The 16,224-nt window shown below is 33.0% G+C and overlaps 1 protein-coding gene across 7 annotated transcripts in view; it reads right to left on the bottom strand.

Annotated features, from left to right (window-relative positions):
* Positions 1-16,224, bottom strand: part of CNKSR2 (connector enhancer of kinase suppressor of Ras 2) — a 257,093-nt gene that overhangs the window by 113,154 nt on the left and 127,715 nt on the right. For 3 of the 7 annotated variants that reach the window (XM_070501997.1, XM_070502001.1, XM_070501998.1), the window contains exon 9: positions 7,500-7,646. The exons of the other annotated variants lie outside the window; for them this stretch is intronic. In XM_070501997.1, the coding sequence (XP_070358098.1) occupies positions 7,500-7,646 (147 nt within the window). The remainder of the gene's footprint in view (positions 1-7,499; positions 7,647-16,224) is intronic. 7 annotated transcript variants of the gene reach the window in all.

Here is a 16,224-nt window from a genome sequence, read left to right as displayed (position 1 = left end):
AACTAGCAAACACGTAGAGGAAAAAGACTCAAATATGTTTAAACAGATAACAGGTTTGATCGTGCCAACTTGTTCAATTAACTGAACTGGTTAAAAAAACAACTTGTTCTTCCAGAGAAAAAAGAAAATAGTCAATCCTGTTGTTTAACTCAATTGGCTAGCTATTTTATTAACTGCTAAATCATAAAAAATATTTCAACTGGCTTACCATGCAGATATCATCTGGCTAATCAGTATGTCTTGTGCCAAGTAAAACACAAGGTAAATATTAAATACATTCAGTATATTTTTTCTACTAATTCTACCATTTTTGTCAAGCTAATCCAAACTAAAAAGTAAACATTCTTCTTGAGAATCTCATTTAAAAAAACAGACATTAAGCAATGGAAAAACAGAGTATGGTAAAGTAGAAGCTTCATGGGAAAATGGAAATAGCTATTTAACACAAAAGGAATTTTTGTGATAATTCAGAATTATAATCTCAAAATTTTTCCTAACTGTGGACAAGGATTGAGAGACAACAAAATTAAATGACTAAAAGAATGAAAAAGGCATTAGAGAACATTAGAAAGGCAAAATTTGACTAAATTAAGCACAGAATAAATGATGTTATTAGCTGAAATTATCAGTGAGAAATTCCTAGTTGTAACAGTGGCATGAAAATTACAACTATTACCAATAACCATTTAAGTGTGTGAAAATACATGACATCACAAATACAGCTTCCCTCAAATCAAAAAAGATCTCTCAGCATTCAATTCAAATTTTAATTGGTATATTCCTTAGTTTCAGAAAAAATATCTAAATATGTGAGTATAATAATGCAGAAGGATAGCTTCTCCTATCTTGGCAACATTTACTTTCAATCATTTGTTCATAACATAGTATAAGAAAGGCAGTTACCATTGTACTATAAACGATTTCCAATTTAAGAAAAAAAGCAGAAATAAAGGGCAGTTTTTTTTTATTTTACCATTTTGCTTCTTTCTCTTAAATTGGTAAAATCTATCTGGAAGAGAATTAAGAATGATCATCACTTATGGATAAAATACAAGGGTATTTTAAGACTGCATCTTGTTATTCAAGTAAGCATGAAGCTTCAGTATAACTTGATCCACTACGGTATGCAACCAAGTATGACATGGACCCATTGTGGATTCTACCCAAGGGGTTTATTTCCTGGAAGGACCTTGTCATAAGATTTAGTTTTCATATCCAAATGATCCTGCTGACATAAAGCTCTCCTTCCACATATTCAGTGAGGCTCCAACAGGGAAGACGCATTTGCACATATATTGTTACTCTTCTCAAACAAGTCTATGATAGATTTCTGGGAACACTGGCAGGCCATCTCTTAAAATATCCAAATCCTAAATAAAACGATCATATTCATCTCTTCAAATATACATTTATAACCTTAGGTCAATTAATGATAACTTACTATACTGTCAACACGACTCAGAAATCTACTAAAGTATACATACATTTTTCATAGTCAGTTTGAACTACATATATATTTTCAAATTGTATCCCACAATATGGTATGGCACAAATCTTCCTCTGAATCATGAGTGATGACTTTAGTAATAACATCCTACTCATCCAGTTTAAACATCATTGGAAGATCGTGATTATTGTAAAATAAAATTTTCAGCTGTTGTAAGGGATCACCAAAATCTCACTTTAAATCCTCTGATGGGTCAGGTCTTTTCCTTGTGTCCCCAATTCTAACATCTCTAAGGTAAGTGAGCACATCTCGAAGGTATCAATATACCTATGAAACCCAAATGGTCTTAAAGACTACGAGAAAAGAACTTCTATACTTAAGAAACTACATTCGACGTTGAGATTTTACTTGAAACATCTTACGTTTTAACAACCCTTGGCAAGCATATCTTAATTTACTTGTTCCTCTGTCTGCTAAGTGACCCAGCTTTCACAGAGCTATAGAAAGTCTTGAATGAAACCAATGACATGAAGACAACCCCAATGGTAAAAGATTAAAGCAGTGTATTAGACATTATGTAGTTATCTCTAAAATTCGCTAGTGCAAAGATCACAAAGAGCTTGCTTTGCCTTCCAGGGGGAAAATACCCATTGAAATATGAATGATTACATCAAGTATAAAACCTGGTCATTTATTTTATTCACTCTTGGGACTAAGCACAGACTCGAATCACAAAATCCCATTATTCTAGCACAGAACATTCACACAAGTCCTTATTCAGTTCAAACACATTTTTATTATAAGTCCCAACACAAGTACCAAAATATTGTTTTATGTAAGCAATTCTCTTCTTAATCATCTAAATAAATGCTCCAGAGAAAACGTATTCTGGATTTTGGGAGGGAAGACTTGGCATAAAACCTTCTAAGTTTCTCAACCATATAAAGAATGCTAGATTTAATTTGGAAAATTACTGGGCATACTTTTTCCTGGGTAAGCTTTTCTTAAGTAGTAAATTATTTGAAAAGAGCCTAAGCAAGGGAAACACATGTATTCAAAATTCTTCCACTTCTCTGTTTCTTCACAGCTTTTTCTAGAATCCAAATTTATAAATACAAAAAGTTTGAGTCTTCTTTTATAAGCATGTATATCTTCCCTTTCCTATCAGACTACCAAGAAAACATTTTTTCCAACCATGGATTTTATCAGGAAACCACATCTGTATACGTTAAAAAAATACAGATATATATGCATAAAAATATGTATGTAGTTAAAAACATGCAATACAGACTTTAGAGAGACGTTAGAGTCACACTACAAAATGGCTTTTTCCATTGAATCATCTAGTTTTGCACATTGCACTAAGACTACCACTAGTATATTTATTCTTGTGCTGTCCAGTCTTATTGGCAGTTAATACTGCAATCATAAAACTGGACTTGCAATTTTTTCAATTTACAGTAAACATTTTTAGGATATTAACTAAAGAAAGAATGGAATCTAAAGAAACTAAAAAATAATTTTTGCATTTTAGGTGATTATTTGTAGTCAGTGTTAACATTTTGAAAGAATTTGGCTGAAAAATGCAAATACGATTTAGATCCTTTAATTAATTTGCTTAAATATTGGTAAATAAAAATTTGATGCGACAACTGCTTGTAGCCATTTACTAATTTGAGCATGTAAAACATAACTGTTTTCTGCCTCCCACTCAGCACAATTACATTTTTTGTTAAAACTTATTTTCTTCTCTAGTGTCATACTTAATATTAGCTATCTTCTTCAAAACATGCTTTTAAAACAAAACTCTCAGAAACATAAACTATTACTAATTTTTTTTCAGTCATCCATAACCTGGATATTGAAATAAATTTTATTATTGCTTATATTTTTTTATTTTTACAGAATGACTTCAAGTATTCTTATCTCTACATATTGAAATGTAACATAATCAATTAGTGTTCTTCAGTTGTTATGCCAGTTGAGACAAAAATCGACTGTTATGACTATATGCTTTCCATTTCTTTTTCTGTTCAAAGTGATTTAAACATCTTGTAAAAATGGCATCAAGGTAATGCTAAGCAATAAAATTTAAAATGAAAAGCACAAAACCACACAGGAAACCATCACATCGATATAAGAGATTAATAGATCAGAATACAATTTAGGAACATAATTCTAATGATACAGCTTGATGATATTTTATATAAAAATGTGCTTAATGAAAACTATATCAGTATGTTGAATTCCAGCACTGATTTTAGTGACCATTTCTGAGATGCATTCTCACCAAAAAAAGCTGGGTTCTTAAATGTTGAATGTTAAATGTTAAACTGTTGATTCCCAGTGATGTTTTCAATCAACATTCTTGTCGGTGTCCAGCTACTTCTCCCATACATCTCTTGTAAGAAGAAATGACATCACCCATGCATGCTTGTGACCTACGCACACTAATTTAAAACCACAAACATCAAAAAATATACCTTGAGGTTTATCCATAGTTCTCTGAGATTTTTTTCATTGAATTGGAAGAACTTGACCATAAGTAATCACCATGCTTACCAAAATCCAGGACATTAGTAGAGGGTACTACTAAGGACATGTTTTTAAAAACAGCTCTCAGAAAGCAGGGAATCTCTGGTTTGCTTTCTTAGAATAAAAATTCTATCTCAGGTAAAACACCTCTATTATTTATAAATGGGTGCAGATGACAACAGAATTCAAATCCAGATTAAATCTGCTTATAGCATTTGGCTAAAGTCTTTCAGTTCTATTGCAAAGTGTTTAAGAAACCAGGAATTTAACAGAAGAGGTGCCAAATTTCATGAAATGTACTAATGAAATTGCTCTGTGAGCATGAAATTGAATTGTATGCTTTTGTTTATTTGGCTATAATTCCATGAACGATTTTCAAAAGAAAATCCAAATCAAAATTCATCATTGCCGTTAATAAGAGAAGTTACGATTCTTTTAAAATATTTTAGAAAGAAAACTTCTACTTCAATTAAAATGTGGTATTCCTTAACAATCTTCTATCTTAGGCTTTGTTTTATTTGTGTAGGTATAAATTAATTACTTATTAGTTTAAAAAATAATTATTCCTTACGTTAGAATAAAGTTGCTCTTTTTTTAAGATGCATGTATTAGTGCCTACCTCTATACTACACAAACTTTGCCATATTTTATCTGAAAATGCTACTAGGTAAATTAAGCCTGGTATAGAGGAAGAAAAAGATGAAACAGACTCATTGAGTTAAATAAATGCCACACTGTTTCTTTTAGTGACCTCTATTTTAAATAATTCTTAGTAGACTACTGGTATACCTTACGAAAAAAGAATAATCTAATGTCCAATTCTTCAGATTTGAACACTGAAGATTTATATTTAGGTGAGTTAATGGGCATTTTAGCTCCAACGTATTTGTACACATACCAGAAGGAAGAATACAATAAGAATGGTACTTGTGTTCTACACAGAGGATTGTTGCTACATTAAGCACTTAGTGCTTCACATCTGAGGTCCTTTCCTAGCCACTAGGAAAAACATGTGGCCTCAGGCAAAGTCACAAAGGAATCCAAAACTCCCTGCAAGATCTCATTCCACTATTTCGTTGACTTTCCCCCCTCTTGAGGCAGTCTACCTTCAATCTCCAGACCCTAGTACCCTCAGGTTTTGTTCATCTTTGGCTGTATCAAAATATACGTTCTATAAAATTTATGACCAGTTTCCATTAGGCTTCTGGTGTCTCTGCATTTTAGCACAGGCCAAAGCTTTAAGATCAAGGAAGAACACTGTAAGGGTACAATTTCAGGTCTTCAAAATAGACCCCAGGGAGATTTGGTGGTGGTGGTGTGGTATGTTACAGCACTCATCCACTGCCCTTACTCCTTGTTCTACCACCACTAGGAAGTATTTAATGAAAACTAATACTCTTCCTCCTACTGGGTAAAAAGTCAACCATTGAAACAATTTTTGAAGAAGCTGAAAGCAGGTTTTTCCCCCTCAATAGTACTGTTTATCTATAAGGGGTCGAGCTTGGACAATACATTTTAGGTGAACTAAATTCAGTTGAAATAACACAAAAAATGAGCACTTAAGTAATGCTGATTTTCTTTTTTCTGATTTCAGCATTCTGAAAAGGTAAATTAACAAATATACTCAGAGTAACTGAATACACAATGAGGAATAAATATAATTAATGATCCGACGAGGCACATTTCTTGGCATTTACGAATGCACCTAGAAATGGTGCCCTAAAAATCTACTATAATTATATTATAATTAAAGAATGATGTGAGATAATTTTAAAAATTAAAGTCTTTATTCTCTGGCTTTGAACAGATACACCAAATGTATGTGTAGCAAAGAAGAAATGTTGCTCTTTCAATTATTTCAGCATTTTATATAAAAGCGATTCTTAACTGGATACTGTCATTACCTTAATTCTCTAGTTTGTGCTTGTGGAAAAGAATCTAAAAAGGGACCAAATTATCAATTTAGTTTTTAGAGATATTCCCTTAGAGTTTATGAATCAACAAGAAACTAGTTTCTTTTGGTGTTCAACATGAAATAGAAGGGACTAGAGAGAAGTTGTTAAATTTAACTATACATATATAGACAAGAAAACCTAATGACTGAAAGTGTGGGCCTCCTCTTCAGAGTTCCCACCTCTCCAATTTGAAGAAGGATGTTTGGGGATGGCATGTCAATAGGAAACTACAGAGTGGAACAACAAAGCAACTTATAATGCAGCAAGAAAATAAAATGATATGATGGGAAAGTCTGATCGGCTAACCTACGACTTAATGAAGCAAATACTGAACCCTGAACTTTAATGATCACCAACAATCTTTGAGAATAAACATACTGCAAGTCAAATGTATTTGAACATAGTAATATAGTTTTACGTATATTCATTTGAAAAACAGATTCACATTAAAAATTTAAAGACCTTAATGTTAGAACACTTTATATGTTTTTATGTTATTTCAGTATAATGCAACTTTGAGGCCAATAAGTAGTAAAGTTTAAACAAGGAGAAATCATTATAATCTATAAGACCATTCAATGTGTAATGGAGTATTTAGGGTTTTATGGAAAAAAAATCTAAGAACGGTATAACATATTAATATAAAATTTATTAACAATTTACATAGTGATAACAATGGTATTTTCATATATTGCTTTTCTTTTTAATCTGAACAATGGACAATGTTCTGTGTCAATGGGTAATTTAAAATTTTAAAAATTAGACTTCTAAGAAAGGTAATAGTGTCCTATTTTAAAAATGCAGGTTTTGTGAAGGACAAAAATTTCTTCTATGTGTTTATAGATTATATCCTGACTGAAATGGAAGAAAATGTATCACTTCCTTATCTTTCATCAATCAGAATCATATTTTTATAACCTCCTAGATAACTGTGCTTCTTAATGAACGTAATTTATCAACAGCCAGAGTAATCTTTTAGAGTGATGTTTCATGACGAAGAAAAATGCAGAAATTCTAATGCAACAATTTCCCTATTTTTGCTACCCTACAGAGTAGAACAGAGACAAATGATCAGTCTGGAGAAATGTAGTAAGGACATTTTAATTATTATCTAAAACTTCCTTAACCTACTGTTTATAAATAACTATTACTATCTTATGATCTGATTTAAAAGAATTCTATAAACTATCATCTAGTTTCTGCAAGAAGTGTATGCAAGTATAACTTTCAAATAGAAGATTATATCACAAAATAAACCTCTCATTTTCATTTCTGTCCGTATTTTGGCTTGAAATAGCTTGTGGTTTTTTGGAATTATGCTTTAAATGTTTAGAAAATAAGGCAGAGTTCTTTATCATTTGGATTTTAGTTATAGTAACTTTCAGATTTCATCACAATTAAGCCTATTAGGATAAGCTGTGAAGAGATCATTTCACAAACAAATTTTCAAAAGCATACAAGATTAATCCATATGCTGCTGAGATGAGGCACAATAAAGAAGCATTACTGAGATAATCTATGGCTAAAATGATGGTGTATGACTTATGATTAAGCTTCATTACCTGCAGAGCAAGGGGCTTCCATCTCATATTTTTCAGTAAAGCTGGTGCTGAGGTAAGCATGCTCTGAGGTCGCTTTTTCAAAGTTAAGATAACACCACTCGGGTCCTCTCGTAGTGCATTCACCAAATTTTTCAACTGCCACCCCACCTGGTAACCAGCAAAATCATTACAATAAAATTGAGGTACAGTATTCAAAGATTTAATGTTCTCCCCCTTTAATAAGATTAGTTAAAAAAAAAAGAAAGAAAGAAAATCACATCATTGGTGTACCATCCTATCAATTTTCAGGAGATATATACTCAAGAAAGAAATTTTATCTTTGATTAACCATATTATTGCATTAGAGTCCATATCATCATGAGATAACATAATGGACGTTTACCACGTCAAAGCAGAGACTAAAGCGGTATCCTACCAATGGAGTAATTTAGAACTTTAAGAAATTATGTCATTATCAATGCTGTGCAAGGTCTAGATCCAAGCTCTGTTCACAAACACAATTTAAAAATCCGCATGCCTGAAAACAAGGATTTGGCAATGTCCTGAGCTTACAAACTACACTACGTGCTTTCTCATCACCATCTTTTAGAGATATGTGGTACAAGTGTCTCTAAATTAGACTGACATTATACTACCAATAGCTGGTATGGACACACCAAGGCAACATTCTGATGCACAGAAGACAGCATCAATAAAATAAACCTTTTACCATGCTATAAAGATAGAACGAAAAGTGACAAGGTAATACTACTCCAATGCAGCAGCTACTGGAAATGTGTTCCAAATGACCCTATAAATTTCAAATATAATGTGCTAAATTTAATGAAGCCATTCTATTTGAATATCACCTCAAAACATATTGTATAATTAAACCAAAGTACTTGATAAATGTCCTGAAACCTGGTTCAACTGTTATCCATGTTAAACTACTTCACTCATCCTTTTAAAATTTTAAAAATAGAATAATTTTTCTTATTTTGCTTTTAAGATGGACTAGCTATGTAGTTATCAGGTAACTGAAATCCTAGAACTATGCTTTAAAGAAACACGTTAAAAATATCTATTACTCCAAGGTTTAAAAAAATACATTTTACATTTAAAAGAGAGAAGAACCTTTTATCCCAATTCTAATGGATTAGAATTTTCCAAGATCTGTTATATAAATACATTGGGTCAAAATTCATCTTGGATTGCAAGCAGGATTTAGCAAATGGTCTCAACAGCAATCCAGTTTCTTCCTAGGCACCCAAGTGAAAGGGAATGGATGCCTTTGTTATTCATCATGTCTTTGCCTGGAAGATAATGCTCAAGCTGGAAAGAATGAGCACTTCCACCAAAAGAAGCACAGATTCCCAAAGACTATGATGAAGAGGTATGCTGGACTGCAGCCACTGTAGGATAATGGGAGACTTTGGTTTATATAATGAGTGAGCATTCATTTAAATTATAACCTCTACTATAGCTGAACTGAGTGACAGTGAAGAGAAAGAGGACAAAAAAGCAGCAAGACATTATAATGCTTAAAACCTTAGAGGTCCCAGGTATGAACCAAAATGATCATTATGACACCTGCCTAACTCGAATAAGAGGCTGCCAGTTAAAAAAAAAAAATCACATTAGTGTGGATCAACTACAATAATGCAACTGGTCAAATGTCTCCCGTTATATTTAAGTGGGGACTATTAAGTGCTCAAAGGTACATTACATTGATTCTGATTCCTCTGATAGCTAAGTAGTGTCCCTAAAGCCATTTCTTTAAGTCAAGAGTCAAAGCAAAATGAGTTCAAATCCAAGTGTTCATTTTGCTTGCCAAAAAAATATGCAAGCAGATTTTTGAATTCCAGGTTTGGAGGGAGAAAATGTACTGTTTATACAGAGTTTATGAAAACTTATTAACCATAACTACATTTTACTATTAATTTTATTTATTCAAATAGTTGCTAACTATGCTAAAGAAGTTAATGACAGCCCTATCTTTCTTTCAGCACATCTATCCTTGAAAATGAATTACACATTGATTTCTATCCACCAGTTTCTTTACATTTTATTCCATGATGTGATCATTGTGGCTAGTTGAAACATTTTAAGGCTAGATGATGTTTTCCTGTGTAATGTTCAGTGCAATTTGATTCATCCTGTTCTTTCACACTTCCTCTATGCTCTTTTCGAACACACAATTTCAAAAAATAAAATTGTTTTTCCATGAGAAAATGCAATTGTTTTTTGATGAGAAAGTATTAATTTGGTTGGATTTTAATTTTATAGCTGAATGCTATTTAGTGGAAGAAAATTATATAATTTTACTACTTTTTAATCAGCCTTCCCACTCACTGACTTAACATTAACAATATTTTAAACAAAAGTAAACAAATATGCATCAAGATCTATATTTCTTTGGCTCTCAAATTCTACTTCCACTACCATAACGAATTGACTGGATAAAAGTATAGAGATAAATGTGTAACATGTATGACGTAGTACTGTTTAATCAAAAATTGTACATTATGTAAATATCCATTAGTAAAGGATACAAAAATTGTTGTGTGGTAATAAGTTTCAAAATAGCAAATGCAATTCAATCCACTTTCGTAAAAAAATTCATAAATATATAAAATATAGGAAGATATACAACACCATTCACAGTGGTTACATTAAAGGGGAGTGAAGACTACAATATATATTTTCTTCTTTATACTTTTATTTCTCGAACTTTTGGCAACAAGCCTAAATTGTTCTTATAAACAATATCAACAAAATAAATGGACCTAGTCCGTGAATAGTGAAATTCCAGTTAGAAAATCATGAAGTTTATGAATTTCCTAATTAGGACTGTTTGTTATGGATGGAAAATTTCTACATAAAGTACAGAACCAGAAAGACAACTCTATTTAAAACAGTAAAAGGTAGTGATGGGGAAATCATATCTGCTCTGTGCATTACACTGTTAGATGATTAGCAAAGAAAAACAAATTTATTACTCAGCTGTGCTCAATAAGTCAAGAACTACATTATCTGTTGATTTTTGATTCAACGAATGATTTCAGCAGATACCTCACTTAAGTCAGGTTCATGTAGAAATCATTGAATGGGAACAAAGCTGGCTGAGTAATTCACAGCCTATTCGTAACATTTTTCTCAATAACATAGGTAGATTTTAGCTATATTAGTCCCATCCCAGTACTTGTATACACATAAATAGCAACTAGACATTATGCTTCTCATTCAAATAGTCCTTTTTTACTGAGTCCTTTCTCAAACTCCCTAATTTGGATCATTTCTTCATTAGTTTCTGCCTTCTCTACAACATATACTTCTTAAAAATTGTCCCTATTTATTGGGTTCTACTATATTCTATTCAAGGGCAATTACGACATGATCCTAGAGCTCCAGGAAAAATGATTCCCAGCTCTGGTTCTAAGATACCCTAACGTATCTTCAGCCATATAATGCAGTGTAGTGGATTCTTGAAATTAATTTATTTCTGTTTATTGAGATACTTATGGTTGACAGATTATAGGGGGAAACAAGTAGACGGTATGATAAAATGAGGTTAAGTATGTGTGTTACAACTTCAGGAAATTTGGAAGCCCCCGTGCTATGAACTAAATGCAATGGTACACACATGTCAAAACAGGTAAAATATATTAAGGCAGGTTCATCATTTTTCAAGATTAGTTTTCCATTTTATCATTTAAGTTTCTTGCTAGAGTTTTAAAATATTAAGTGTGACAGACCTGAATTAGAAACCAGGTGAGGATATAATAGTATGAAGAATGATAGCAAAATATTCTTTACATTGGCTGCAATAAAAGTCTATATACTAGGAGATACAGGGAGTTTTGAAAGAAGGAAGAGGGGATCCTACTGGCCACTAATGTAAGAGTTTAATCCACTAATATGGGAAGGAATTAAATAAGGTAAAAAATTTTAAGAGATAATGGGTTAAGGATACATACAAAGAAAAACACTCTAACAATCAAAGACATCCAAAAAAGAATTGGCTGACTTGTGAAATAGTGAACTCAATACCAAGAGATGTTTAAATATTCTTGTACAGGCTAAATGATTAGACTAGATTTCCAAAGTCACAATACATTACAACTTTAATACACAGAATGGGTAGGAAAATGCAAATAGATCATATGACAACAGATTAGCTTGAATAAAGGAATGTGGTCCTGATACATCTTGGATTACTTGTCTTCCACCTTTTCTTCCTCCTGACAACCAATAAATGTAGGTGTCTCCTTTAGGCTAAGTGTCAGACCCGTTTCTAACATTTCAAGCTGTCTTCTTATAATAACCTCTTCTCTTCCCAGAGCTTCACTAATAACTTTCTGCACATCACTCTCAAATCTTTCTAACCATCCCTGCTTCCTACCAAGAACTCTAGTGACATATTTACAATACTTAGTTCATCCCCATCCATACTAATAGCTACTGAATTATCAAGCACTAGTAATTCACTATGCTAGGTTCTTCCTAACTATATTACATTCCTTTTACATATATTTTCATTCTTACAATAGTCCTATGAGGTAAACTATTAAACCCATTTTCTATGTGAAGAAACAGAAGCAAAAAGGGATTAAGTTTTCTTGGCCAAGATTACAAATACAGTAAGTGGCAAAGCCAGAATTCACATTCAAGTCTGCTTCTAAAGCACAAGGTACTATGAGAGCAACCATCCTCCCCTAAATATCCCATTGGTAGTTCAAATGAATGCAACACTTTAAAAATAAAACTCATTACCTCCCCGCTCTCATTCAACAGCAACAACAAAAAGTTCCCTGTTATCCTCTCAAGTTATGCAGTATGGAGTCACCTGACTGTTCTTCCCCCTTTTTAATCCATGTCCTAAAGAATAGATCCTAGCAACTAATGCCTCTTCTTACTGCCTTAGTTCTGGCTTGGGTACCTGATTGCTAGACTTAAGAGTCCTAACTGGCCTTTCTGCTTCTAGTCTTTTGCAGCTTCAAAGTATTGCTACAGGGTAAATGGTCTTCCCATCAAAACCTTTGAAAAGTTCTCCAAAGGCTCAACCAAAGAATCAATTCCTTAAATAGGACCTTCATCAATATGGCCATAGCTGCCTCCTATTGTTTCTCTTTTATTGTGGCTCCCAAACTTTATCATGTTACAATCACCTGGAAGCCTCGTTAAAACAGATCGCTGTGTTTTAACCCTATTTTTGATCTAGCAGGTCTGAGGTGGTGCCCTAGAATTTGCATTTTCCCCCCAAGTTCCCAAGTGATGCTGATGCTACTAGTCTGGGAACCACAGTTTGAGAACCACTGTACTAGACGACAAGGTTCTTAAAGGCAGTGATTCACCTCTATCTAGAATATTTTAGGTATTTGTTTTTAAGACTAGATATTATAACTTAGAAAATCAGTATTTACCATGTGCCTTTCATGTAGCATGGATACAATGGTGAATGAAGCAGTCTGTGCCTCATTAAAGAGCATGAGGAGGAGAGATGAGCAGGTGAATAAACATTTACAATAACGAGAAGTACTTCAATAGGGTGAATAGAGGTGCAATGGGAGCCCCCAAAAGGGTCATCTAACCCATTCTTGAGGGTTCAGAGAAGGCTTCCTATTAGTTTAAGCTGAATTTCTTATGAGTTGGACAGGTGAAGGGGATGTGAAAGTTGAGGAAGCCAAGAAAGCTGTGAGACAAAGCATCACTAGTTTGAGCAACTTTCAGTAATTCAGCATGGGTGGAAGAAGTGATGGAGTAAGTATATGTTCTCAAACACTGTGCTTTTCTCCTCGGCCATGTCTTTGCAAATACACTCTTCCTTCAGCTTGTAATTTTTCTCCCACCTATACAATCTTACCTATCCATAATGACTCATACTAAATACAACATCCATCATAAAGCCTATTACAGCTACAATCTTATTTTCCTCATGTGAATCTCATGGCACACTTTCTCGTGGCATTTTCCATGCACTGCCTATTATAGTTATATATTTTTACTCACTCCCCTCTTCTCCACCTATCCTCATAAAACTGAATTTTGAGGGGTGTTTTTTGAGAAGAAAAACTGAGTCTCATTTGTCTGATATCTGCAATCAATAAGGTGCCTTATAAAATGGTAGACAATCAGTATTTGTTAATAACTTAACTAACAAGATGATACGGTGACGAGAATATAAATGTTTCAGAGACAATAATGTGCCTTGAAACTCCAAAGGGAGTTTAGTTTTGTATGTAAAACCATGATGTAGTATTAAATTTTTCTCTAAATGTAATATACTCGATAGTAAAGCTGTAAGACATTCTTTACTGCAAATTACCAAGTAAACTTTCTTATAAATGAACATTTGAAAAAAAATAGTATTTATATCTTGGGTACTCCAGACCTAAAGTCTTAGTGATGTGATTATGACTAGGAATATAACAGTGGATATACTTCTTATTTGTCACAGAAAAGTTTTGTTTTATCATACACATTATATAAACACTGTCAAGAAGGATTTTCCAGAAAACTATTTTGTAGTGGTTGCAAATAGTCCAAGTTTTTCTTTTTCAATATTTTAAAAAAATATTTCATCACATTAAGCTCATGGGCTGGAATGAACCTTTTAAAAACCACCGTATGCATCTTATACAAAATAAATCTTATTATTAGCTAATGATATGTTTTTCACATATGCTGAACCACTAACATTATCTTCCTGAATGTCCAAGGAGGCAAAAGTCAGTGTCTCCAAGCAATGGCAAGTCATACCACTTACTTTTTATATGTAATCCCCAATTTGTACATTGAAATGTATTTTATATACAACACAAACAGGATGAAAATTTCCCAAGTGTTAAAAGCCAGAGGTTCTGCTTTCTTGTGGAAGGGGCTTGTAATTGCTTTGATCAGGCTGAAGCAGACACCAGGGGTTCCTGGTGAAGGGCAACATAAATGGGCAGGTCCTTGGACAATGGGTTGACCAGATTTAGTGCATAAGAGGCTTTGGGGGTGGTGCTGAAGAGATGAGAAGTTTCCTTTGCTCTTGGTACATAGATGGAAGAAGTTGTCTCTGACCTCTTTAGGACTTGCCCTAGCTTATCTGATTTCCAAACAACAACTGGTAAATTATTTGACCAACATATGAAAAGAATTTCTGCTCTATGGTCCCAAGTAGCCTAAGTTACAAATAAGCATAAAGGTAAGAACTTAAGCCTATCAACCGAGACCTTCTTTACCTTTGCCACAGCTGTATACGGAGTTACGAGAGAGCATCTCTATACCTACAGGCAGGAAGACAGGACATTTCTAAAAATATTTTCAAAGTTATTATCCTTCACAAGACAAAGCAACAGATTCATTAACATTTACACATGCTCCTGTGTATACACACGCTCTTACTCTACAGGTTGTAACATATAAAGGATACCTCTTCACAAAGGAAATTTCAGAGACTTGAGATATGCCTATATGAATGTCTGATGATATGAGTCATGCTATATGAGACTTAACTCAATACACAACCCATCATGCTGCAACTAATGACCATGTCTCTGCCAAATTTCTTTATAATGTTCTGTTCCTTTGCATTACTAAAAAGTTACTGAAATATCTTGAGAAATGCAATATTTTACACCCATGACTGCCTCTTTCTTTAGTAAAACAAGCTGTATGGAGGAAATGTCATACAATTATAAACATTTTACAAGTAATGAATTTTGATATACAGTATCTTTCAAAGATCCTAAAACTACTAAATCTTGAGTACCGATCTACAAACTTCACCTTCACCTAAATTTATTTTTCCACAAAATACTAATGAGAAAGTCTTACAATATTATACTATAGTATATTTGGAGATATCCTAATTTTGCTCTTCCACAGTAGATTCATTAATTTACTGACTAGAAATAGAATTACCCATGGTTCAAATATAAAGGAATATAAGCTTAAAGGTATGCACTTGGTTAAGCAACTAAATGCAAAAAAAGTGATCTTAAATTCCAGCATGGAACAATTTAAATAGGTAATTCAGAGTATTTAGAAATGTCCCAAGGTGTAGCTATTTTAAATAAAACCTCAGTATTGATATTTTTACAAACATGTTGAGAAGACACAATCTTGGGAGAAGATAAAAGGAACAAGCATTTAAAAAGAAGAAATATGAGAATTAAAAGTTTTATTTTTATTAGGGGAAAAACTCCACAAGGCTACATCTTTTTCATTGAGCCACTCTTCATCTCACATCCTCCTTAACTTTAAAAGGCACTTATCCAATGAAATAAGACTACATCAAAGCACTTGTTTTTTTAAGGCATTTGTTTTTTATGTGGCTTAATTTTACTGTAAAACTTGGACCATACTGAGCTGTTCACAATTTCAATTTACATGTTTTATACCTAATATTTTCATGTGAATTTCACAGTCATGTATATAATGTGTGTATTATATTAAAGAGAAAGCACAGAGAACATAATTTCCCACTGCTAAAGGTGGATAGGGAGTCCAAGAGAGAAAGCCAACTCAAGTACTACAAGAAGCTAGTAAACTACTGCATGTACACCACCTTCCTGGAGTCTTTTTCTCCATAACCAAGAAGTTCTGAGGGCTAAATCAGAATTTATTGATTGGCTCATGAGGAAGCTCACAGGAGGAAGAAAATAGTAATCATAATTTTTTCCTTTAAGTTTTATGAATCATCTTCATAGTTTTCACCAAAGGTGATACAGTTCCATATTCTATTTCTTGCATTATCTCC

This window comes from Equus asinus, chromosome X (genome assembly GCF_041296235.1).
Source record: "Equus asinus isolate D_3611 breed Donkey chromosome X, EquAss-T2T_v2, whole genome shotgun sequence".
In the NCBI taxonomy this organism is placed as follows: Eukaryota; Metazoa; Chordata; class Mammalia; order Perissodactyla; family Equidae; genus Equus; species Equus asinus.
Note: the sequence above shows the minus strand (reverse complement) of the source record. Positions and strands in the feature narration are given on the sequence as shown.